This window comes from Pelobates fuscus, chromosome 12, assembly GCF_036172605.1.
Source record: "Pelobates fuscus isolate aPelFus1 chromosome 12, aPelFus1.pri, whole genome shotgun sequence".
NCBI classification, from domain to species: Eukaryota; Metazoa; Chordata; class Amphibia; order Anura; family Pelobatidae; genus Pelobates; species Pelobates fuscus.
This window is the reverse complement of record NC_086328.1, coordinates 109,982,581-110,007,576: the sequence shown is the minus strand read 5'-3', so window position 1 is coordinate 110,007,576 and position 24,996 is coordinate 109,982,581. Positions and strand designations below refer to the sequence as shown.

Below are 24,996 nucleotides of genomic sequence, written 5' to 3'. Positions count from 1 at the left end.
TCTGGGGGTGGTAAGGGGCGCTGATAATAGGCTTAATGCCACAGATCTTCCAGAGGTGTTGGGTGAATTCTGCGGTAAACTGGGTACCCTGATCCGAGATAATCTCCCTGGGTAATCCCATCCTGGAGAATATCCGCATGAGGGCATCCGCGACCGTCTCAGCGTGGATGTTGGTCAGAGCCACTGCTTCTGGATACCTGGTGGCATAATCTACGACCGTTAAAATATACCGTTTTCCTGACGGGCTAACTTTATTGAGGGGGCCTATCAGATCCACCGCTATTCGGCTAAAAGGTTCCTCTATTATGGGTAAGGGGTGAAGTTTAGCCTTCCTGCGATCCCCCCCTTTTCCCACTCTCTGGCAGGTATCGCAAGTCGTGCAATATCTGCGTACTTCCTGGCTAATCCCTGGCCAGAAGAAAATCTGGGTTAGTCTGTACCTGGTGCGACTAACCCCTAGATGTCCGGATAGCGGAATATCATGCGCTATCCGGAGTAATTCAGCCCGGTACCGCTGTGGTACCACTAATTGTCTCCTCGCTATCGGGTCTAACCCCGTAATCTGTTTGGTTGTTTCCCTGTATAAAAGTTGTTTATCCCAGATAAACTTCTCTCCCTCCGCCCCGGGGGAACCCGTGCCAACCTTGTCCCTATACACCTGAAGCGTGGGGTCTGTTGCGACTTCAGCTACAAATTCATTAGGTGGAGCCCAGGGGACACATTCTAGAGGGGGGGTAGGGTTGCTTACCTGGACCTCCGGCAGTGTGTTGTGGTCCTGGGTGCGGGCCTGTTGTCGGGTGACTACAGGGTTGACCTCTCCTGTGGTGGGTGACTGGGGCTCAAAAGCAGAAGTGAGCCTCCCCAGATCGTTCCCCAATAAAACCTCCGCCGGTAAATGTGGCATCAACCCCACCTCCACTTCCCCTGCCCCCGCTCCCCAATGTAAATGTACCCTTGCTGTAGGTAGCCGGTACACTGCTCCTCCAGCTACCCGGACGGCAACAGTTTTGTTCAGTTTTGCCTGATCTGAAATCAGGTGGCTCTGTACCAAAGTGATGGTGGCTCCCGAATCTCGTAATCCCCGGACTGCTGTACCATTCAGATATACCGTCTGTCGATGGTGCCGTAGATTATCCACATTGGCCTGGACCGGATCTGCCTCGTGCAGTACCTCCCATTGTTCCACAGTAGTAATGGGGACTGCGGAACCATATGGGGTGGTGACTAGGTCCTGGTAGTGGTGGGCTGCGGCCGCCCTGGGTGGAGGTGGGCCTGGACGAATCCAGGTGGAACGGTCCCGTAGCTGTGGGCATTCCCTTTTATAATGTCCCCACTTCTGGCAGTGATGACAGGGGCCAGCGGTGGGTTGTCGGAACCGGGGCTGTGCAGCGGGTGGTGGAGGTGGTGGTAGCGGTCTCGGTGGAGCTGGGGTGTAGTTGTTTCCCCCGAATGTTTTAAAGGTTGCTTTTGGAGCTGCAGGTTTTTGTGACCTGCGTGCATCCAGGTAGTCATCCGCTTTCCTAGCCGCCTCGGTAAGGGAAGTAGGGTTTCTGTCCCTTACCCATTCCTGGACCTCATTGGTTACTCCCTCATAGAACTGCTCCATCAGCAACATTTGTATTACATCCTCCATAGAACGTGCCTTGCTAGCTTGCACCCACCCGAGCGCTGCCCCCTGTAATCGGCATGCCCACTCTGCGTGCGAGTCCTTCTCTGTTTTCTTTAGATCCCGGAACCTCCGCCGGTATGCCTCGGGTGTTATAGCATACCTGGCGAGTATAATTTCTTTCACTTTACTGTAATTCCTTATTTCGTCATTAGGTACAGTCCGATATGCCTCTGCTGCCCTCCCGGTTAACCTTCCGGCCAAAATAGGTACCCAGTCCTCTGCGTTAATTTTATGCAGTGCACACAGTCTTTCAAAGTCTTGCAGGAAAGCGTCTATATCTTCCTCTGCCTCCACATATGTTTTAAAAGCCTGGTATGGTATTTTAGGCTTACCTTCCTGTGGCACATTAATTGCAGAGCTTTGTTCTGGTGCCTGTGTCCTTAGGATGAATTCTTGTACCTCGGCCATTGTCCTGGTAACAATTTCTGTTGGGGGGTTTTCCCCATAAAAGGATAGCCTGAACTGAACCTGCCTCTGGAATTCCGATCCTTGTGGTGTTCCTCCCGGCTCCCTCTGTGCCGGAACTGAATCGCCCTCCATTCTGTACTCTGCCATGAGTTCTGTAACAAGTACTGCTTTCTTCTTATTGCTGGCTTGTATACCCCTTGCCTCTAGGAGGTCCTTTAGCGTGGAGCGTTTTAGCGCAGAAAAATCAATCTCCATCCGTACTCCATTTACGCTTGTTCCTCTGTGAGTTTGGATCCCAGCGCTGCCAACCAATGTAGCGGAGAGCCGATCTTGCACAGCTATTCTCCACTAGAGATTCCAGTGAGGCTCAGGAACAAGGTGATGTTAAGTCCATAGGCAAGGTTTCCAGCAGGTAAAGTAATACAGCAGTATCCCCATCGCAATCCCAATAACTGGACGACACACAGTTTCAGGAGTAGACTGACAAGCTTTATTCCACAGTTCCTTATAAAGCCCTCTCCCATGCAAGGGAGGAGGTTCTATCACTTAAGACATTATCCAATCTCTAAGTAGTAACCTCCCACAGATCTCCTCCCCTCCTCTAGCATCATAATCCCCTTATTGTGTACACAGTTTTCCCCGAGTTTTGGATGTACCCTAAATACTTGGGGTACATCCACAAATCCAACATCCCCAGATAGCTCTATTCTGGGGGACCAACATACTTAAAAATTAGCCCATTCGGATGAATGGTTCGTGAGATATGGGGTTCCAAAGATTTGACCGACCGCATGGGTAAAGTATCCGAAAACAGTTCCATGCATTTTGGCCCTGCGGTCGGTCACAAACCAGGGAATGAAAACAGGCGAATTGCCTGTGTTATAGAGCCTGGAGAGGGTTTGAATGAATTCCCTTGTTTATGGGGCTCTTTCTACCGAACGGCGGGTCATTCGGTAGTTTCCATACGAATTTCTGGAAGTATGGAGGTCTCAGCGGTGTTTGCCTAGTCAAGTGTCCGATTTTAGTTCCAGACACTCGACGGCAAAACACCGCTGTTCGGTAGTTTAAGATGGCCGCCGCCACGTGTTTGTTTCCCGAATGGCGGCCACCCAGAGGACAAAGACCACACTGCACTGATTGCCAATTACCTGTTTGCAACATTGTTGCAAACGGTAATTGGAGGCACACTCATTCCTGGGTGGTCTGGTTGTTCGGTAGTTTCATTCCCTTGTTTTATTTGAATGATTCTACCGAACAACTAGAGGAATACAATTCTTTACATACATTTAACTGTCATTATACCCGGATACCATGCTTTCTATACATGTACATACACATTAAACCAGCCATATGACCAAATACACTTATTCTCATACATGTCGTGGGACAGCCCGGTACCAATCCGCTACAGAATGTAATATGAATTCTAGCAGAGAAATATGCAGAAACATGTCATGGTATTTGCTGCATTTTTAAAACTTTGGTCCTTTGGGCACATACACTCCAACCTTTTTTTTTGGGGGGGGGGGGGGGGGTATTGTTATTACAAATGTCCTCATGGGTACTGCTATTTGCCTCCTTTCCCCTGCATTTTGTAGTAAAACATGCAAAAAATAAAAAAAAAGAATGTAAGATTTTTACTTACCTGTAATCCAACGCCGTACGATGCTTTGTGCGGTCCAATCACAAGTTTCTCATAGAGTGAGGCAAGGAAGGGCGGGAGTGGGAGGGAAAACATAAAAAAACAAGCACTATTGGCCTTAAAGAGAGGCAGGGAGGGCTCAGTGAATGGAGTTGGGATGTCATCATTGTTTAATTTCTCCTTTTCACTGTACTGACTGCCAGGTGCAAAGGGTGGAGCTTATAACTGTGACTGACAGGGAACCCAGTTCCTAAACAGAGTTAAATAGAGGTGTGTGAAGTTTCACACCTCACAAATACAAGTTTTTTTATCCCTGACTTAAACATCCTTCCTAAACACTTCCTGTAAACAGTTATCTAATGTTTACACTTCCTTTATTGTAAATTCTGTTTAATTTAGAATTTCTTATCTCCTGCTCTGATAAATCGCTTTCTGGACCCTGCAGGAGCCTTCTATATGTAACTAAAGTTCAATTTACAGAGCAGGAGATGCGTTTTAAGTTACATCGGATTGAAAATGAAGCCTTTTGTTTTTCATGCAGGTAGATTCAGTTACATTCAGGGAAGGTGTGGCTAGAGCTGCATAAAATAGAAACAATCATGATTTAACTCCTAAATGGCAGATAATTTAGCAGTGAGACTTCAGAGGCATGATCTAAACACCAAAACAGCTTAATTAATCTAAAGTTGTTTTGTTGACTATAGTGTCCCTTTAAATAGAGTAAAAAAGTGAATATATTGTTTAGAATCCTGAGAAAACTGTTTCCATTGAAGATGAATATTTCCGTATCATTACTAAATTCATAACACAGTGCGCTGTACATGGGCTGCAGTGAGGAGTACCTAAACTTCTGATACAATGCTATCACAGGAACACAAATCCTTTTTCTAACATTTTTTCATGTCATATCAATCTTTGTGCACCCTGAAATAATTATGCAATTTCATAGAATCGTAACAGCTAAATAAAAAGTATTTTACAACCTTTCTTATATTCTACAGAGCTGCTTTTTTTAAATACATTTTTTTTTAAACCTGAACATTTGTGCAAAACATTCTTAATTGAAGCTATTTAGTTTAAAAAAAAACATGTATTTGTGTTTTTTTTCCATGTTTAAACTGGGCAACCAAATATTTGCAAACACACAGATCAACCACAAATGCAAGAGACGATGCAGACAAGCTCCCAACACGACAAACACAAACAAAAAAAGACAAATGTTAAGGACTTATTAGAAGAAGGTTTATGCTCACCCAGAATAACACCGTAGCTCCAGAGAAGCAGAACCTTGCAGCCTTGCTAGTAATGGGCAAATAAGGCTCCATCTCCTGAAACAGTGAAAAGCAAGCAAGGCCACAATTCACCAGAAAGTAAGACACCAAGTCCCATCAAGAGAAACTCATGGCACTGCCAAGCACTGAGTGGAAGTAAAAAAAACTCCATCGAACCCACCTGGCTCTTTACATATGGCAAATGTGCAGTGATACAAGCTACCACTAGAGGGGGCTGTAAGACAGTGTCTATCGTACACTATCCCATTTTTAAAAATGTAATTAAAAAAAAAATGTTTTCAGGGAGAAAAAATGTAAACAGTTTTTTTCCCCCCCTACAGGATGCATTGCCCAGAAACTTTGACATCCGATTTGGTGGAATACTATATGTGCGATCATAAATGAACAATTTTCGTGGTGGACTATTCGGGGCAAGTCAGAACAATCTGAAAGTATTGTTATTTAAGTATTTCCACTATAAACATTCCATATACACTAAAATGGATGTTACCGAAATGAAACAAACTATGTTATGAGTGGTTAATAAAGCTCTTATATGCATTTATTCCCACAAAAACAGAGTCTAGCATTTATTTATCTTTTTAGAAATTATACATTATAAGGACAGTAAGTACCGTATATTTATAATATATTTTATACTCTTTTACTTATGGGTAGGTAACGGTAAATAATATTTTTTCCTTTTTGGTTCCCTGAGAGTCACTGACACTTTTGGATTAATGGTAGGGTAGAATAAGAGCCATTTCCCTTTATTTAACAAAAACAAAACATCTCCTCATTGGGGGCATTAACGGTTTGTCTTATTTTTATTTCCTAGGATTTTAAGAATGCTGAAATAAAAGTACATTATTTTTAGTCAACTAATTTAGTCCAACTAATTTGTTTTTTTTGTTGTTGAAGTGCCACTAAGAGTAGGGGAGGTTTGCCTTGTCCAAACGCATGGCTCTAAGATACTGGCATTGTTGTGTTAACCACTAAACTCTCTTTCAGTGTTTACTATTTGTGTCTTTGGCAAGTTTTACCGTGTTTTGGATTCTGATGGGAATTTACCCTTTTTGGGAGTCTGAAGTACTGGCTAATATATATGTATGCTATTTACCTTATTGTTTATTAATCCACAAAAAGATAGTCTAAATTGTATTTGTTCTACAATCCGGGGGGAGTCAAAAAGTGCATCCAAGGGATGTACAGAAGATCAACAGGCTGTGGCGTCAAGTCTTTTTCTTTTATTGACATTTGGCAGACACAACCAAAGGCTTATATAAACCATAAAATTATATACCGATTTGTATTTTTAAATAGCTTTCCTCTGATAACAGGTCCATTTTATAACCCATGAAAACCATGATCGGTACCCAATAGAAATTGGTTTTCCTAAAACGACCCAGAGTGAACTAGAGAAAGGGAGGGTTTGAGGAGCATTTCGTAATTTCACTCAGCATCAAGACTGTTATAAACACCCCAGAATCCGAGTTTGACCAAACAGTGAGGTTAATAGTGTTAGTTTTTATTTCTTCCAGCGATGATTTTCTTCGCTTTTCTTACCCAAAAAACAATGGACATCCAGCACAAGAACAGTTTTCCAAAGAAATTTACAGCACTTCTCCTCATAACCATCTCTATTTCCTACAAATGTAGAAATGCTAATGTGTAATAAGAATCACATCATCGTGGAGTCCATGAGGAGAAAAAAAAAAATACAAAAAATATATATAATAATTCGCCACATTCTCCATGTTACTCGGTATCTGGAAATGTAACATTCACATTATTTCCATTTATCTCAAAGACATATAACTAGAAAAACTAATTAAAAAGTGGAGGTTTATTCACTAAACCGCTGAGAATTGATGAGAAAAATCTGTAACCAAAATAGTTGAACTGGAAAGATAATCTAGTAAGAAAAACAAATCCATCTCAAGTTTTGTAAAACAAAAAAATCACTTTGTCAACTTTTTCAAAATTTTGGGTTTAATGATTAAAATCTCACTAAATCTGTAGTTTCTAAAAATCAAAAGTTAGTGATTAGTTCCTCAAATATAAAACGTTCAAAACAAAATGGCTATAAAAAAGGCATATGAACAAGATCTGTTTATTGTACCCATCATGGAACAGTAAATGTATAAAGTTGACACAAAAACAAAAATCAAACTTCCGATGTACAGAACTCTTAACCTGCACATTCTTCTCTCACAGTGCAAACTACTTAACCCACTGTTGCATGTCCCTCTTGTCCCCTGGAATAAATCACTAGGAGTGGATTCATTTAAATTTTAGGTGCCAGGTGTGACCGTACAACAAAATCGCCTAAAGTTGGACAATAGCTCTGCATTGACATCTGCACATGAAACACGCAGCAATCAACTATCACTTCCATAAAAAAGGGGATTGGCATAGAAGCCCATTGATGGGGTCAAATGTATCACATGGATCCCAGTAAGGTGGGAATGAATACATACAGCCAATCAACACATAAATAAATAAATAAATTTAAAAATGGTGAGATTGGGGACATATAGGGAATACAAATTTTGTTGCACAGAAGAAACCGTCTGAATGGCTAAAGGGTTTGCTTCTGTTTTTATAGAATTTTAAATACCTCTTGCCAGTCATGTTAACACCAATTAGTGGGACCTCAGATCCTTAGATGGAATGAATTACTGTCCATTCTCAATTTTCCATAGAGCTATTAAATGGATTGGAAAACGGACCATGCTAACCCCTTATTACTATGTCTTCCTGAAAGATCTCTATGCATTTGTTCTGGCAGATGAACTGAAAGAGCTAATCTGACCTTTTAAAAAGGGTGCTATATCATCACTTCCACTGGAGGGAGCCATCAAGTCACGTGGGTAAACATTACCTGAGTAACAGGGTTCTTCCGTTTCTGAGTGCATTTCACCTCGTATTCTGGTCTAAGCTGAAGTTGTTGTTGCTCCTCTTCAAAGTCAACCAGGTCCCACTCGTACTCCAGTCTAGCCTGCCTCCGTTTCCAAAACTCCAGGAACAGGGTAACTGTAAAGCACATCAACATATACACAGCTATATAGATCCTAGTGCAAGCACCGGAGGTTGCGCAGAACCTAGTGTAAGGACCAGAAGTTGCGCAGAACCTAGTGCAAGTGCTAGACAATATGCAGATCTTAGAAGGTTAGTCACTAAACTGAGCATTCTAAGTGAATTTCAAATTTAAGGTAAAATTAGCTGAAAAGGAAAAATTCTCAAAGTCAGTTGTGCTTTCAATTCAATTACTATGACATTAAATTTTAAGCTCTCTTTGAATTCTCACTTTAGTGAGAGCACCAGTAGTTGTGTAGATCCTAGTGCGCACGTACTGGAAGTTAGACAGATGCAAGAACCACTATTTTTGAGAGCAGGCATTTTTTTTTATTAACTAATTAATAATGGATAAAAGAAAAATAAAACAACTTTTCACAAAATAGCATTGCTGCTGTTGATCTAAAACCGTCAGTGAACAGATACGGCGACTGTCTTGTTTTGTTTATTTCCCTAATATTATGTGCCTTTACATTATGTCGGTGTAGGATTTCTTGACAGTACACATATATATGAAAGTAAATTTGTGATATTATGCAGGCAAGAGGAGGAATTACAAATTAATTTCTGAATCATTGTGGTTATTATGTTTTATAATTCATTTTTTTACTGCAAACTCTTTCTCCAAATACCAAACACTGCTAGATATGATTCCCCATCACACTGCACATTTTTATATTGCATCATAATGAAGGAGTGTCAAATGTACATAAAAAAATATAATAAACTCTGGTTTGCTGGACAGGGTTTTAACTACTTGCGGGTCACAAGGAGACCTTGTGGGAGGATCGCATAAAGCATGGTCCGTGTGAGAGAAACCACTTGTGGCTCTGTCAGCAGTCACTGGAACCTACCTCCAGCATATACTCGTACACTGGCCACAGATTAGCAGCCTTGTGGTCAACGACCTAACTAATGCTTTGTGGATTTGAATACTGCATTGCAAGTAGTCCAAAAGCTCTGGAAGTCATTATGTATGGTTGTTGTGGCTTTTTACTTTATTATAATGACAAACTCATCTCTTCAGAGTAAAGAATACCACTGTAATTAATGGTAAGGTAAAGGGCAGCTGGCCAAGGTGTCGATGAAATCCTGCCAACGGCTATTTTATAATATAAGATAATCTATTTTAGGAGCTTTCATTTATAGCAATGTTGTGCTTTGAAGCTGTGTATTCCAATGGAATTTAACTTGGCAGAAGACCACAACTTGAGAAGGGGGTCACCACAAACACATGGGCCCGCTATTGCTGTTGAAAGTATATACACACCCTCTCAGATTTCAAAGGTTTCCTTACAGATCCAACCACCTAATCATATAATCATCAATTTGTACGTAAATATAGTCAACTACTTACCCCAAATTCCCATAAATATTGCAAAGAAAAGCGTGGCCACGTTGTCAAACATATGTGAATACTGCGTGAAGCAGAGAAAGTGGTTAGAATGAATACCATCACAAAGGACAAAACAAAGGCTCTCTAATGAGGAGACCTACCCGTGACGGTTCACACGTGGTGTTTAACTTCCAGAATTCACACGTCTTGTCACAAAGTGGACACATGATGATCTGCCCTCCAATGTCAGGGCTACAAATCTCCTTACTGAAGAAAAAATATGTGATTAGGTTTTAAAGGATACAATCGGCATAATGGTGACATTTCCAGAAGTGCAAAAAAGTAACAAATTTAGTCTGGGGTTGGTCAAAGGAGAAAAGACTAAAGCAAAATAGGTAAAAAACAGAAAAAAACAACAGCTCTTTAGATAAAGAAAAAAAAAAGCATAGAAAGGCCTCAAGTTAACATTGTTGGATACGTTTTCCAAATGATGTAAAATTCACTTTTAAAATTCTATATATCTCAATATATTCAAAAAGAAAAAAAAAAGAAAAATTAGAATGCTTATCCAACATCAAATTAATGTTTAAGTCAGAAGAGACACTTTCTCGTTTCATCCTATCAGCATCCCTCCTGCTGGGTAATCTAGACGCCCATGAAAACAAATATTTGTCTAATATCTTGTATTCCAAAAAGGAAATCTCACCTGCTGAGATTATCGTCCATTGTAATCCAGCCATACAGGAAACAGAAAAAGCCAACAACCGCTGCATAAAAAAGCATTTCCGTATAATATCCCAGCCAAGCAAAATAAATCCCAATCTTTTCGCCATAGTATTTCCTGGACAAACGTAAAAAAAAAAAAAAAAAAAAAAAAAAAAAAAGTGAAATTCCATAAATTAATTACGAAGAAAACATTTAAGATAAATAATCTTGATCATACTAAAAAGGATTCAGTGGGGGTTCCAGGTAGGATAAAAAAATCTTATGCATATAAACTTGCATTCCAAATCACTGAAACTAAGTTGTATAGCGGCGCACTGTTTAGTGGCCATTAAAATTATCATTGCTAGAAGCTGGAAATCATCTATTCCATTTCAAAAGACTCTCTTGATTAAACAAATTAAATATCAACTGACTATGGAAACCAATCTGATTAATAATGTGTCTAATGCAATTTATAAGAAAGGGATATACAAGATGTGGTTGGACAACATTTTATTAATATATGGCTGACCTTATATTGCTTATAGTTGGATTTTTCATTATTCATAATTTTTTTTTTTCCTATAAGAATAAGTTGGACTGGATTTTGTCCTTAAGTAACAAAGTGATAGAGAAGGAAGGGAGTAGTGGGAAATGGATTCGGTTATAAGTCTTTTGGACATAAGATGGTAGATTTATCTGTTAAAATTATTTTATGACTAATTTTCTCCCACTCTGATGGTGTGAAAGATTGTTTGAATGTTTGGGGTTTTTAATTGTGTGATTGTTATTTTTTTATTTTTTATTCCCGTCCTGTTGATATATGTATTTAGATCAGTATTTATTGTTATTGGATAGGTTTTGTATATATATGTTGTTATGATATTTGTGAGATATGTAATTTTTGATGAAATCTTCAATAAAGAAATATTATAAAGAAGAAATAAGATAAATAATCTTGATCATACTAAAAGGATTCAGTGGGGGTTCCAGGTAGGTAAAAAGAAAGCAAGAAAGAAATACAAAAAAAAAAACAAAAAAAACGGTACCATCTTCAACAAGGCAACTGAGTAGTCTATTCATGGCAAGTTGCAAGAAGGGGTGAAACCGTGAAAGGACTTAGAAAAGGAGGAAGAATTGTGTGAACACCAAGGAAACTGGTGAATAAAGTTGGGATATGAGAAGGGCTTTCAATGGGCAAATGACAAAGGAAGTAGGATAGAATTGGTTTAAAAGTAGACATTAGTGGCCTCTGAGAGTCTGGTAGAGGACGCTGAATTTTGGGGAAGACTTTCACACTCACCGGATAAGATCTAGAGGTTGCTCCTTGTAAAATCTTGCAAATTTGGCCCATTGTGTGTACAAGGTGAATCTCTCATTGTGACAAAGTTCTTCCTTTGCTTTCTTCCAATACTGACACTGTATAGACAATAAATACATTATATACAATAATTAGTGTCTATACACACACACACACACACACACACCGCATCCTCCACCCTCACAGCTTCAACACTGGCACATCCCGGTCACTGCTGGAACTCTTCAATTGCTCTCCTTGACGCTCTCATTGTTTCGACCCTTGCCTTTTTCATCATTAACACTAGCAATGCTTACCTTTCAGACAATCATACACTCTTGCATACTGATTAACCCCATGTTTATAATCCTCCAAAGATCATAAGTGAACTCAGAAACCCAGATATTCCGATGTAGAAATAACCCACTGATTTTAAGCTACCATTCATTAGAAAAGAAGATTGTCATTCGTAACTTTAATGCCACATACATAAAGACGTACTGTCGAGCGATACATACATCATGAAGAGGGTAAGCTGAGGTGTAGGTCCCGTTGTTTTGAAGTCTTTTTATGCCAAACTTTTTCTTTCCTTCCTCTGTTCCATATGGACAACGAGAGAGGATGTAATACACCTATAAAAAATTATAAACACATGGAAAAACTGGGAACAACCTTGGCCTAATGACTAATGTATATTCTCTACAAAAGTATACAAGATGGTTTAAACAAGAAACCAGAATTTGAAGACTTGTTATTCTAATAGCTCCCAGGGCCGGATATCACATTAGGCATACTACACGAGCCTGACCACTAGGAATGCCTGCTCCCAGCTCTTAAAATGTGCCTTTTCGAATTTAAATAGTATGGTGGGGAGATAAGTACCAAGAGCCCAGTGGCGTCGCTAGGGGGGGGGGGGGCAGAGGGGGCCATGGACCCCCTACATCATGCTTTGCCTCTCTCCTTGGGCCCCACAAATGCCAGCAACCCGCCTCCTGCACATAAGCCCCGCCCCTGCCGTTAAGCAGCAGCCCTTGATGCTGCTGCAAAGGCCAGAAGATGGCTGACCCCCAGCAACAGGTAGGCTTGATGTGCTCAGGTGTGTGTGTGTGTGTATGGATTCAGCAGTCTTTGTGTGTGTGTGTGTGTGTGTGTGTGTATGGATTCAGCAGTCTTTGTGTGTGTGTGTGTGTGTGTGTGTGGACTCAGCAGTCTTTGTGTGTGTGTGTGTGTGTGTGTGTGTGGACTCAGCAGTCTATGTGTGTGTGTATGGGCTCAGCAGTCTATGTGTGTGTGTATGGACACAGCAGTCTATGTGTGTGTGTATGGACTCAGCAGCAGGGCCGCCATTAGGGCATGACAACCATAACGGTTGTCATGGGCCTGGGGGGCCCCCGAGCCCCACATTCATTATGTGCACATATATATATTTTGGCTCTGCCAGCGAGTGCGCTTTACCGCTGAATCATCTGTGTGAGCTGCCGCACACTTTAGCCCTGTTACACGCATCTGGGAGCTGCTGTTGACAGGTACTAGTAGTCTAGAGATTGGGACATGGGAAATATGCTCAGCTATCTGTATAATACCATAGTGCCGTTCTCTGTATAATACAGATCTGTGTGTGTATAATATCCCAGGATAGTCAGTGTTCCTTTATAGTGCTGCTCTCTGTCTTGGGATATTATACACAAACAGACCTGTATTATACAGAGAGCAGCAATATACAGGGAGCACTGACTGTCCCAATTTATTATACACACAACCCTGTATTATACAGAGAGCACTGACTGTCCAGGGATATTATACACATACAGTAATTGATAGCTGTGCTGCAAAATGTCCTTGGAATTTTTTTTCAAATGTTGGCAACTATGGCACTGTATCAAAGGAAATGTGTGCTTTTTTTTTTTTTAATAATCTCTGGTGGAAAATAATGAATCCTCCACCAGGGATTATAAAAAAAACAAAAAAAAACACACATTGTGTCGGGGGCGGGGCTTAACATGCAGCAGGGGCGGGGTCAAACTGCGGCAAGGGCGGGGTTGAATGTGCCCCCCTACTTTTGTCCCTGGCCCACCATGTGCCCCCCCTAAAAATTAATCCTAGAGACGCCACTGTGTACCATGTGGTCCAGTCAGTCCTAATAGAGCTGCAGGAATGGTTATAGAGGGTGTAAAACTCAGTGCGGTCCCAGCTTCTCCAGTGTCTTAGTGTGAGGCTGGATAGGAAGTGGAAGGGATCACTGCCCATCTGCACACTAACGCCCTGTCATACAGGAAATGCCTTGCAGTGCCATCTCTCAGGGAAGTTTTTAATTTGATTCTAGAAAACAAGGCACACAAATTATCCCATAGAGCTCATATGCGTGGTTTCCCAATATTAAAATATAATTGGGATAAGTGGGAAGAAAAAAAATCAAAACAGCATATGGTCTTTGACATATTTGTTATTAAAGTGCATTGATGTAAAAACATTTTTATTTATTTTTTTGCCATATATACTGTTATGCCTATTTTAATATTGGATGGTTATTCTCTTCCATTTGCAAGTTCCCCTTCCCTTCCTACCCCCAATACAATGTTTATATTCTTGTTGTTATACAAATATGTAAAACTTTAATAAAAATTATTTGAAAAGGAAATGCCTTGCAGGAGGAGCAGGGGAAACAATGATGCACACTGTATAACAACTCCTGCAACTCTAATATCAATCTGACTGGTCTACATAAGACATAGGAGGTGAGAACTTTGCAAATATACCCTTTAAACTCCAGCACTCAAACCCTAGACCTGAAATTAGACAATTTACCTTAACCATATGTTTAACTCCTCTTAAAAACTAAACCTAGTGTACCCAGATGCTAAATGTAACCCAATTCTAACCCTAAACGTAATAATACAAAACAGCTTTTATACCACAAGTTCAACCCCCTCAAGCAGTGGGTACCTTTTGTGCCTACAGGCAACTGACATGTAAATCTGACATGTAAACCCTGCTAGCTCCCCTGATCGTATAGCACCTTCTACGTACAATGCGGTTGCGGGTGGCTGGTGAGAAGAAGGTGTCCTGGTCATTGATAAGAAAAAGTTCCTGCTTTTGTTTGCTGAAGGCAGCGGTGAAGTAATCTGGTTCGGGGTACATGACATGATTGGGAAGTTTAAATGGCTTAAGTAAGCAGTCCAGAGGATTCTCTCTCGGCGGATCAATGTCGTTTTCCTTGATGGGAACTTTGATGCCAAGAACTTCAGCGTACGTGGACAAAACATCCCATGGAGCATGGATCTTAATAAAATAGATCTTCCCACTTTCAGATTCCTGAAAAGACAACCCATATTCATTACAGGTCTGACAATCACTAGAAGGTCAGAAGAAAGTTGGACAATCTGACCTGGAAACAAGGGTTTCACATCACTTTTAGATAAAGCATGGTATGTTAAATAAGCAAATTGATAATTGTGCTAAATTGGTTAATTTGACTAGAGTTTCTCTGTAGAATATTCAATTCTTTGCTTTTAACTTCATGCACTTTCTATGACCCATGCAGCCACCAGAGAGCACTACTTGAGGAATCCTTGGCTCAATGTAGCAAACTGAATGTTGTCAATTAACTAGCGATAATAGACATTCAAGTATCATTGTCAAAACTTAATACTTCATGGAGCAGTTACAGCTGTAAACACAGGGACACTATAGTCACCAGAACAACTACAGCTTATTGCATTTGTTCTGGTGTGTAGCGTCATTCCCTTCAGGCTTTTTGCTGTAAACACTGTATTTTCAGAGAAAATGCAGTGTTTACACTACAGCCTAGTGATAACTCCACTGGCCACTCCTAAGATGGTTACTAGAGGTGCTTCCTTGGGCAGTGCTGCAGAGTAAGCAGCACTGCCATTCAGTGTCTCCACCCTCTGCATGCAGACACTGAACTTTCCTTATAGAGATGCATTGATTAAATTCATCTCTTTGAGGATATGCTGATTGGCCAGGGCTGTGTTTGGCTTGTGCAGGCTCTGCCCCCTTGACAGTCTCAGCCAATCCTATGGGGATGCACTGTGATTGGCTCAGACCACTACTTCTGATGATGTCAGCAGACATGGGCAGTTTACAGGCAAACAGGGGCAGGGCCAGGAGCTGTGGACTTGAATACAAGTACGATTTTACTATATTTTGGGAGGCAAGAGGGAGCCGGGGGGGGTATAGATGGTTGTTTTAACACTATAGGGTCAAGATTACAGGTTTGTGACTCCTTTAAAATAAATAAAAAATGTCCAGCTTCTTAACTTATTTACGGTCAGTCAGTAGCACCAGATGCTAAGACAAGAATTGACTGCTGTGGGACAAAAGACAATGCAATCAGAGGCACAAAAGTGGGAGAGCTATATATATAAGATTGGGGGGGGGGGCAGGGGAGGAGACTTGGCACACCTAAAGATTTACATTTGCCGTAGAGACAGTCAGCATTCCTTACTTTTTTGTCTTCAGTCTCTAATTCCAGTCCAGTTTTTATTAAATTCGACTCAAATTCTTTCCTTCTTTCCTGGGAGAAAAGTGAGAAGATTCAATTCACAGGAAGATATAGTGTAATGTAGAGGAACAGGTAATCCCCAGTGTACGACCCATATTGGAATTTCTGACGTTATAAAGAGTGAAATATGACCAATCCCTTTACACAGAGTCTCCATATAAAGATTAGGATCTACTTTTGGAATTTATTCCTTTTATTTTCTGAGTTGTCTACATAATCTTAGAACACTGGCTGCCACACAAACAGTTCACAGCCATGTTTAAGTAGCGGGCTGCCACACCGAGACAGTATGCACTCTCTCAGAGCGAAGGCACATCTCCAACACTGCAAATGGAGAAAGAGGGGCACTTTAATTTTAGGGGTGTGGCTGGGTGTATGGCCAGGGGTGGGGCTGTTCTGAGAAATTATAAGTGATTTACTAATAATTTTTGCAACTAAAATGTAATTTAGAACAGTATTATTGCGGCAGAGCTCGGCTATACACTCAGACACAAGAATATGGAGCTCCTAGAAATGAAGGACATTAGGATAGACAAGAGGAACAGAGGCATTTGGGCCCAAAATAGGAACTGTCCCTTCTAAGTAGGGACACTAGGAAGGTATGCTAGTAGCTGCCACTGTGGGACAGTTTGCGCTATAGGTGGTCACACTGGGACAGTCTACACGCACTCTCTGAGCTCCAGACAGTCACATTGAAACAGGAGGTCACACAAATATGGGTATCTTCTCCAATCCTTATAGTCCGGTAAACATATGGTATACATCTCACTGTTCAACTTGATACACAAGTTTGTTAATATAAGTTTTCTTTTATAGAAAACCAGTAGTTTCCAGAATTATTGTTGTAAGAACACACGGGGCTATTCACTGAAATGAGAATTGTAAGTCAACTATGCTGCCAATTCAGTTACTTAGGCGTCTTTGAAATCATTTTGAATTCTCACTTTAGTGAATAACGGAGTTAATTATACATTTTTATCATCTAGCTTCTAACACCGGAAAGTGTATTATTCTTACAATCATTTATCAACCAGCTGCAGAAACAAGGAAGGGGTCATCTTTTCCTGTAAATACACAAGCTGAAAATAGCCTGAATTCTGCACACTCACATACTACAGATCCACACAACAAAAGGAAAAGAATAACAACACAACCCTTACCACTTATTCAATAATCCAAACTATGAGGTTTTAAAATTAGATCGGGGGGAAGAGGGGGGCGGGGAGGTTGGAGAGCGAGAGGTTTTGTGTGTGTGTGTGTGTGTGTGTGTGTGTGTGTGTATGTATGTGTGGGTGGTGGATGACAGAAAGAAAGACAGATTAAGTAAATGAAACAGAGACGAGTGACAGTGAGAAAGAAAGACAAACAGAAAAAGAAAGTCAGGCAGGGAAAAAAACATTCCTAACTTTGCTTCACACATGTACTAAATGTATTTTCTGCTATCGGTGAATAGTCAGGTGGGCACAACTTCACGGAGCATTTGATCGAATACCGAACAGGAAGCTCTGCGCAGTTACCAACTCTTTATTTCTGCACACATGGTCTGCTTCAGTCAGAAAAGCAAAAAGAAAGCCATTACCAGAATTGGCAAAATATTCTAGAAGGAAATCAAGCTTTAAGAAAAATGCAGGAATCCCATTATTTTTAGTGTAACCATTACCAATGAGTAGAATTGTGTGGCCCCATCGCCTGCCATTTTAAAGTCTATCCAGGGGTTAACTCCAGGACAGACAGGAAGAAACCAAGAGCTATGGGTGGGATTATTTGAAGACCTCCAATAAAGTAATAATAATTACTAAATATAACAATAAGAATGAACAGAGGCACATATTTATTAAGGTTTAACTTTATTAATTCTGGGGAAAATTGTAACAAACTGTAACATGTAGCAAGACATTTTATTGTTTTATATGGCAATATGCATCTGATTAATAATTTTAGAATTGTGCCTGCTTTGCTAATTATAGATTAATGTCTATGATCTTACTAAAACTATTCTTCGATTTCTGCAATAAAAAGGAACTGAATGTGGTGTACAAGTTTGTACGTTAAAAAGAAAAATGTTTCCTGCAGTTGTATATAAATGTTCAACGCCCTCGCTCCACTCAGGGGAAACGCCCTGCAATCCGTCCTGGCTGAAACCCAGAATACACGGTCAGGAAAATCTGCCACGGTGCCAGCACAAATCAGACACTAGCTAGCTGCAAATTATTCAGAAACGACTTTTCCTTTCATTTTAACAGTCACCTCCATTTATTTAAACCTTGTAACATGTGGATCATTATCAAAAGTGATATTTTAATAAGTGTATTGCAATGTCCATATCCCTTTAGTATAAAACGTATTGGGGATTTAATTGCCCCCTCCAAGGTGAGTTGCTGTGTTCCCGGAGTATTCTACAAACAGCAGTTAAAGGGTTACTCAAACACATTATTGGAGTAACTGTATTTGTGCTTTATTTATGTTCCTCCTTAACTTCCTGTTAAAAAACAAAAAAAGAAAAAGAAGAAAAATGTATTAAACTAATTTAAAAAAAAAAAAAAAAAAAAAAAAAAAAAAACTTACCTTAAATCCAGCACCGGGTTTTCCCGGTTCTCTTTCACACCTCTAGTGACGTGGCGACATCTTTTGCCCAATCAAATGCACCTCATAGAAAAGCATTCATTGGTCATGGGTGCATGCGCAGAGGGCAATTGCATTCATTTTAGAGCTAAAGACAAGAGGGAGGTGAAGGAGGGGGCTAACACATAGGAGGATGTGAGGGGTGGGCAAGGGGAGAGAATATCACAGAAAATTAGGGGAGAAAGAGTACAAGGCAATGGATCTATTGGAAGAGAGGGAAGGATAAATATGTCAGAACACAAGGTCCATAAGCTTTGATTGCAGACACCCTCAAAGCACTGCTTGCAAGTGAAGAATCATACTATGACTACGTCTGCTGCCAGCATGCAGTGCTCACAGACGACAAACATAAAATATACACAGAATTGACTTTTGGCAGTTTGGAACCGGGTTATGGGCTGCTACAGTCACGTGTGCCAGCGGTGTAACCAGCCCCTGGAACACAAGTGCAAATTAACCTGGGTGTGTAGCTTTTCCAATCAGAAACACTGCACAGCGACAGATTCCTTCCTCCATGACCACGTCGAAAAGCAGAAGTGGTGATGGTGCTTGGAGTAACCATTTACGTTGTAATGCTCATATCCCTTTAGTATGAAAGATATTGTGGTTTTAGTTAATTACCCCCCTCTTGCGTGAGCCGCTGTGTTCCCTGTGTATTCTACAGGCAGCAGTGAGTCGGACTGTTTGGATCAGTTGTAGAAGACTGATATGCAATGCTTAGGGGAGACATTGACCCTCTCTCACGGACAATAAAACGAGTGAGGATAAAAATAGATTTTACACTCAAGCGCTAAGGACGGTATAATTTTACAAACTACCTTTTAGTTTACATCACAACATTCATTTTAGTTTTGTGATAATTTCCATTTAAAATTAATCCCACCATAACTGCATGCAGTGAACTCACAATTTGCATGTACACACCTTCCAAGTGCACTTACAGGCATTATTTATTATTTGTTTGGAAAGAAAATAGCAAACAGCGCCTGGTGCACCAATCCCCAAACCTCCTCCTCCCCACAGACAGATATTCATGTAATCATATTCTGTGCCAGAGACAAACTATTGTATTTTTGTATGTTCTGTACAGAAGTGGTTAACTTGTACAGATTTCTGTGTAATGCATCGGATCTGAACTGGCAGCCAGCCTGTCTGCTAACAATCCCATCAAACAAGTATAATACCAGCTGCATTGAGAAGCATATCTCCGGTGATAAATCGTAAATCACATTTCACATCTTATCAGTGTTACTTATCTAGAACATTCCAGAATGTTCCACAATGTTTAACAGGAGGGAGAACAAAAACCACACCACACACCTAGATTGTACACGCACACAAACATTGAAAGCGCAAGAAAAGATCCTTCAAGGACTAGGTAGCCAGCCAGCCACCCGTTTCGCTCTAAGAGGTTTTATTGAGCTTTTGTTGCAGACTATGCAATGTGGCCTTGGGCCAGTTCTTTCTACATATAAATAAATAATTTAGCGAGACAAAAACCCTGAGGATGTGATAGAAGAATCACAATAACCGGAAGTGTATTACCAAAATTACCAAATGCAAAAATAGTATGGCAGGAAGATCTCAGTGTATGAAGAATACACCAGCAGCACCAAAATGTGACCACACCAGGTTAGAGCCACTTGGAGACCAAGAGTGGAACTAAGGTAAGTTTAAACAAACTCACTAGGAAATATTAAAGAATCAATATGCTTAAAGGGACACTATAGTCACCAGAACAACTTCAGCTTAATGTAGTTGTGCTGGTGAGTATAATAGCTCCCTTCAGGCATTTTCATGTAAACACTGCCTTTTCAGAGAAAAGGCAGTGTTTACATTGCTCCTAGGGACACCTCCAAGTGGCCACTCCTTAGATGGCCACTGGAGGGGTTTCCTGGCTCAGCGTCCCCACGCTCTGCATTGGGACGCTGAATTTTCCTCATAGAGATGCATTGATTCAATGCATCTCTATGAGGAGATCCTGATTGGCCAAAACAGCATTTGGCCCTGCCCCGTGCCGATTTTAGCCAATCCAATGCTTTCCATATAGGAAATATTTTCAAACTTTTTTTTTAAAAAAAATCAGTCATTTTGATGATGTCACAAAGGGGGCGGGACCAGCACCAGCTGACCCACACGCGCTGGAAATAAGGTGAGTTTTATACTTTTTTAGGAGGGCTAAGGGGGTGGGGGGCAAGCCACCTAAATGGTGGGTTAAACACAATAGGGTTAGGAATACATGATTGTGTTCCTGACCCTATAGTGATCCTTTAACATAAATAAAGATACAGACACTTGTATCTGCAACAAATAAAAGGAGTCGGCTCTGAAAGGGTTACCTTAGCTGCAATGATGGAGCATACCATCTGTGAATGGGTTACCTTAGCTGCAATGATGGAGCATACCATCTGTGAAAGGGTTACCTTAGCTGCAATGATGGAGCATACCATCTGTAAAAGGGTTACCTTAGCTGCAATGATGGAGTTTACCATCTGTGAAAGGGTTACCTTCGCTGCAATGATGGAGTTTACCATCTGTGAAAGGGTTACCTTAGCTGCAATGATGGAGTATACCATCTGTGAAAGGGTTACCTTAGCTGCAATGATGGAGCATACCATCTGTGAAAGGGTTACCTTAGCTGCAATGATGGAGCATACCATCTGTGAAAGGGTTACCTTAGCTGCAATGATGGAGCATACCATCTGTGAAAGGGTTACCTTAGCTGCAATGATGGAGCATACCATCTGTGAAAGGGTTACCTTAGCTGCAATGATGGAGCATACCATCTGTGAAAGGGTTACCTTAGCTGCAATGATGGAGCATACCATCTGTGAAAGGGTTACCTTAGCTGCAATGATGGAGTTTACCATCTGTGAAAGGGTTACCTTAGCTGCAATGATGGAGTATACCATCTGTGAAAGGGTTACCTTAGCTGCAATGATGGGGCGCATACCATCTGTAAAAGGGTTACCTTAGCTGCAATGATGGGGCGCATACCATCTGTGAAAGGGTTACCTTAGCTGCAATGATGGGGCGCATACCATCTGTGAAAGGGTTACCTTAGCTGCAATGATGGGACATACCATATTAAAGGATTACCTTAGCTGCAATGGGGCAACATTGCAGCACAGAAATCAAGAAACCTGGAGCGTGGACAGCAGAAAATATTTGTTTTGAGTAAACCACTTTGTCTAAAAATAAAAAATGTTGGGTGCGGCTGAATTTAATGGTAATCAAACAAATCACACAAGCTAATATGGTGCGAAAATGGGGAAATAGCGTGTACAACAAAATAAATAAATAACCCGGTATGTATTTAAGTGAGAATTCAAAGAGAATTTCACATATCAGGCCAAAGTATCTGAACTGGAAGCATAGCTGACCTGGAGATTTTTTAGATTTAATTCAGCTATTTCGGCCTTAAATTTTAAATTCACTTTGATTGTACACTTTAGTGAATAACCCTGATAATATAAATATTATGCATGTATTTTGCAGGACACGGATAGGCACATCCTTGACAGAAACAAATTGCAAGACAAAGTATTCTCACCGCTTTCTTCTTATCTGTTTCTTTATTTGGGTCATCTGTGTAAGACAGGACAAAATCTATTCTCCGAAGGCCATCCCTGAAGAAGACGGAATCCTTGCTTTGGTGATGTTTGTCTATCTGTGGAAATAAAATTTTAGGAGTAGTTTTCCCAAAGCTATTTTCACAGTTCAGGAGATCCTAAAGCAGATAATGTGGCACATTTAATGAACGGTGAAGGACTAGGTCACTACCTACTTTATTAATAAACTTTGGAAAAAAAACAAAACACAACCTATGAATCAAAGTAAACCCCTATTTACTCATGTTATATGTATCAATCATCCCTCTGTCCTTTACTTACTTCTCTGTTATCATAAGACCCTGCTCGATCCTTCCGCCACCTAGAAGCTCCTCCAAAACCCAAATGTTCAAACAGGTTTCTCCAATCCTCCCTGCCTACTATAGATGTCTCCATCTTACGCGTTTCCAGAATGTACTACTCTCCCCAGACCTCTACAAATACCCTTGTCTACCATAAGCATGTCCATCTCCACCTGTCTACCTCAGACCTCTCCATGTCCTAAACCACCCTACATATCTCCAGCTCCTGTTGACAAACTCAGATCTTTCCAAGACCACATCTCCCAACTGAGACTTCCATAGCGTGCCCTGCCCATATCAGACATTCCCCTGCCTACCCTCATTTCTCCTGATCCTGCTACAGTTTTCATTGTACAGATATATATTGTAATGTTATGTAGCTCGCCAGGAAATATTTTGGCCTAACACAAGTACAACACATATACGTACAAAAAGGAAAAGGTGGAATTGTATTTATCCACAATGGAGCACATGGCTTTTCAAACAGGCACCTCTGTTACTTATTTGGCTGTTATGCAAAAAGTGCCACATACATAAAGGCGGAGGGAACAAAGTATCTAATCTACTCATATTACATTCCACTTCGGCGCAGTTAACAGCAGTGAGAGCCCAATGAAGGGAAACACATGGCCTAGATGTCAGTGAAAGATTTGGAGAGAAGACAGTTTTTTAACAGTGTTAACAGGAAGGTGTAGATACACATGCCAATGTGTGACCATTTTAAAAACGATGTCATTTCTAATATCCTACAGCCTCACAAAATGGAGTCCATCAAAAAAATTTAATCTCAGTACGTAAAATAAATTTAATTTAAAAAAAAAAAAAAATATTACAAGAAAATAAATCTGAAACAAGACGAATAAGTTAAACTTGTACACACAGCAAATATTAAAAAATAAAGATGTTAATTTTGTGTTAAATGGTTAAATCCACAAAAGTTTTAGATGTTGCCATTCCTCTGCTCGGATACAGACTGCTTTTCGTTGGTTATTATAGCTTACACATTTTTTCAGATATATTTAATTTACAGACAAGCGCACAGCCAGAGACAGAAAATGCATTTACCAGTCACATATCACTCCACACATTTAAATATTTTTATTTGCCAAAATGTGTGAGCCGACAAGGAGGCTTGCTGGGGATTGAGATAGAAAATTGCGAGGCTTATTCACTAAACAATAAACTAGTGAGTTTATAACAGAACTGCACAATTTAGAAATAAAATAAATGATGCTGAGAAATTCTGTAAGTCAGCTATAGTCACAGCTTGGCCAATTTGCGATGAGGTCTTGAATTAATTTCAATTCACGGTTTAGTAGAGAAAGCCCCATTCATTAATTATTAAGCATTATACATGGCTTTATTGGCATGAATACATTTTTGGAATTACCCTTGCCTGCTAAATAAATACATGACCTGCCTTCTCTCTGCTAAAAATAAAAACTCCCATTTCTCGCCTACGTCTCCAATTATTCAACACCCTGTCTTCCACAACCTCTGTTTAAGTCCCTCATCCACCCACCCTGAGCAATTTAACCCTCTGCTGCCTGAAGGCCAACACAAGAGATCTTGCTCCAAAATAAAGATTTAGCAGTGACTGGACTGATTTAACATGTAATTGTTTGTGTTAAAGGGACACTATAGTCACCAAAGCAACTTTAGCTCAATGAAGTAGTTTGTGTGTATTGCTCAACTCTCTGCCATTTAGGAGTCAAATCACTTTTGTTTCTGTTTATGCAGCCCTAGTCACACCTCCCCTGGTTGTGACTGACACAGACTGCGTTGAAACAGAATGGTTTCATTTTTAATCAAATCCATCTCACTTTGAAAGTTTGTATCTTCTGTTAGCTAAATTGACCTTAAATTACATACAGGAGGCTCCTGCAGGGTCTAGCAAGCTTTTAACAGAGCAGGAGATAAGTAATTCTACATGAAACATAATTTGCAATAAAGCAAGTGTAAACGTTAGATGACCCTTTACAGGAAGTTTTTAGGAAGTCTGTGCAAGTCACATACAGGGAGGAACTGCTTCATTCAGCTAAAGTTGTGTTGGTGATTATAGTGTCCCTTTATGCAAACTATTGAGTGCAATAGGGGTTCCGAGTGTCATTAGGTGTACAGTTTTAATTGTAAGAGAGGATTCTTAAAATTGATCAAATGTCGTATGACTAGCAGTTGACAAGAGAAGGATAAATCTAGGAATTTAGATGGAGGTTTGTCTCTGCAAAAACAGCCTTAATTCATGTAGCCATCCCAATGCACCTAAGATCAAGTTCTGGCCAAATTAAGTTCTTCATATAAAATGTGGGATCTCAAGGTGGTTTACTAGAGTGAGACTTTAAAATGAACTTTAAATGTAAGGTCAAAATAACCAATAGTTCAAAGAAGGTGCCATTTTATCCATTTGATTTAAATGAAATATTGCAGTTTTCTATAAATACACAGAGTGCATTACAACACATCTATTTTCTCTTTATACTGCCTCTCTTGGCAAACTTATTACCTCTTTTGGATTCCACTACCAGCTGTA

General features: G+C 40.3%; 1 protein-coding gene across 5 annotated transcripts in view; it reads right to left on the bottom strand.

Annotated features, from left to right (window-relative positions):
- Positions 1 to 24,996, bottom strand: part of ANO5 (anoctamin 5) — a 62,041-nt gene that overhangs the window by 13,668 nt on the left and 23,377 nt on the right. For 4 of the 5 annotated variants that reach the window (XM_063437913.1, XM_063437915.1, XM_063437916.1 and 1 more), the window contains 10 exons: positions 22,107 to 22,223; positions 15,875 to 15,943; positions 14,437 to 14,721; positions 11,928 to 12,041; positions 11,413 to 11,528; positions 10,111 to 10,245; positions 9,566 to 9,671; positions 9,426 to 9,486; positions 7,875 to 8,026; positions 6,557 to 6,637 (listed from right to left, as the gene is read on the bottom strand). In XM_063437913.1, coding sequence (XP_063293983.1) covers positions 6,557 to 6,637; positions 7,875 to 8,026; positions 9,426 to 9,486; positions 9,566 to 9,671; positions 10,111 to 10,245; positions 11,413 to 11,528; positions 11,928 to 12,041; positions 14,437 to 14,721; positions 15,875 to 15,943; positions 22,107 to 22,223 — 1,236 coding nt within the window. Of the gene's footprint in view, positions 1 to 4,972; positions 5,048 to 6,556; positions 6,638 to 7,874; positions 8,027 to 9,425; positions 9,487 to 9,565; positions 9,672 to 10,110; positions 10,246 to 11,412; positions 11,529 to 11,927; positions 12,042 to 14,436; positions 14,722 to 15,874; positions 15,944 to 22,106; positions 22,224 to 24,996 lie in introns of all 5 variants that reach the window. The other variant, XM_063437914.1, reaches the window with a different exon arrangement.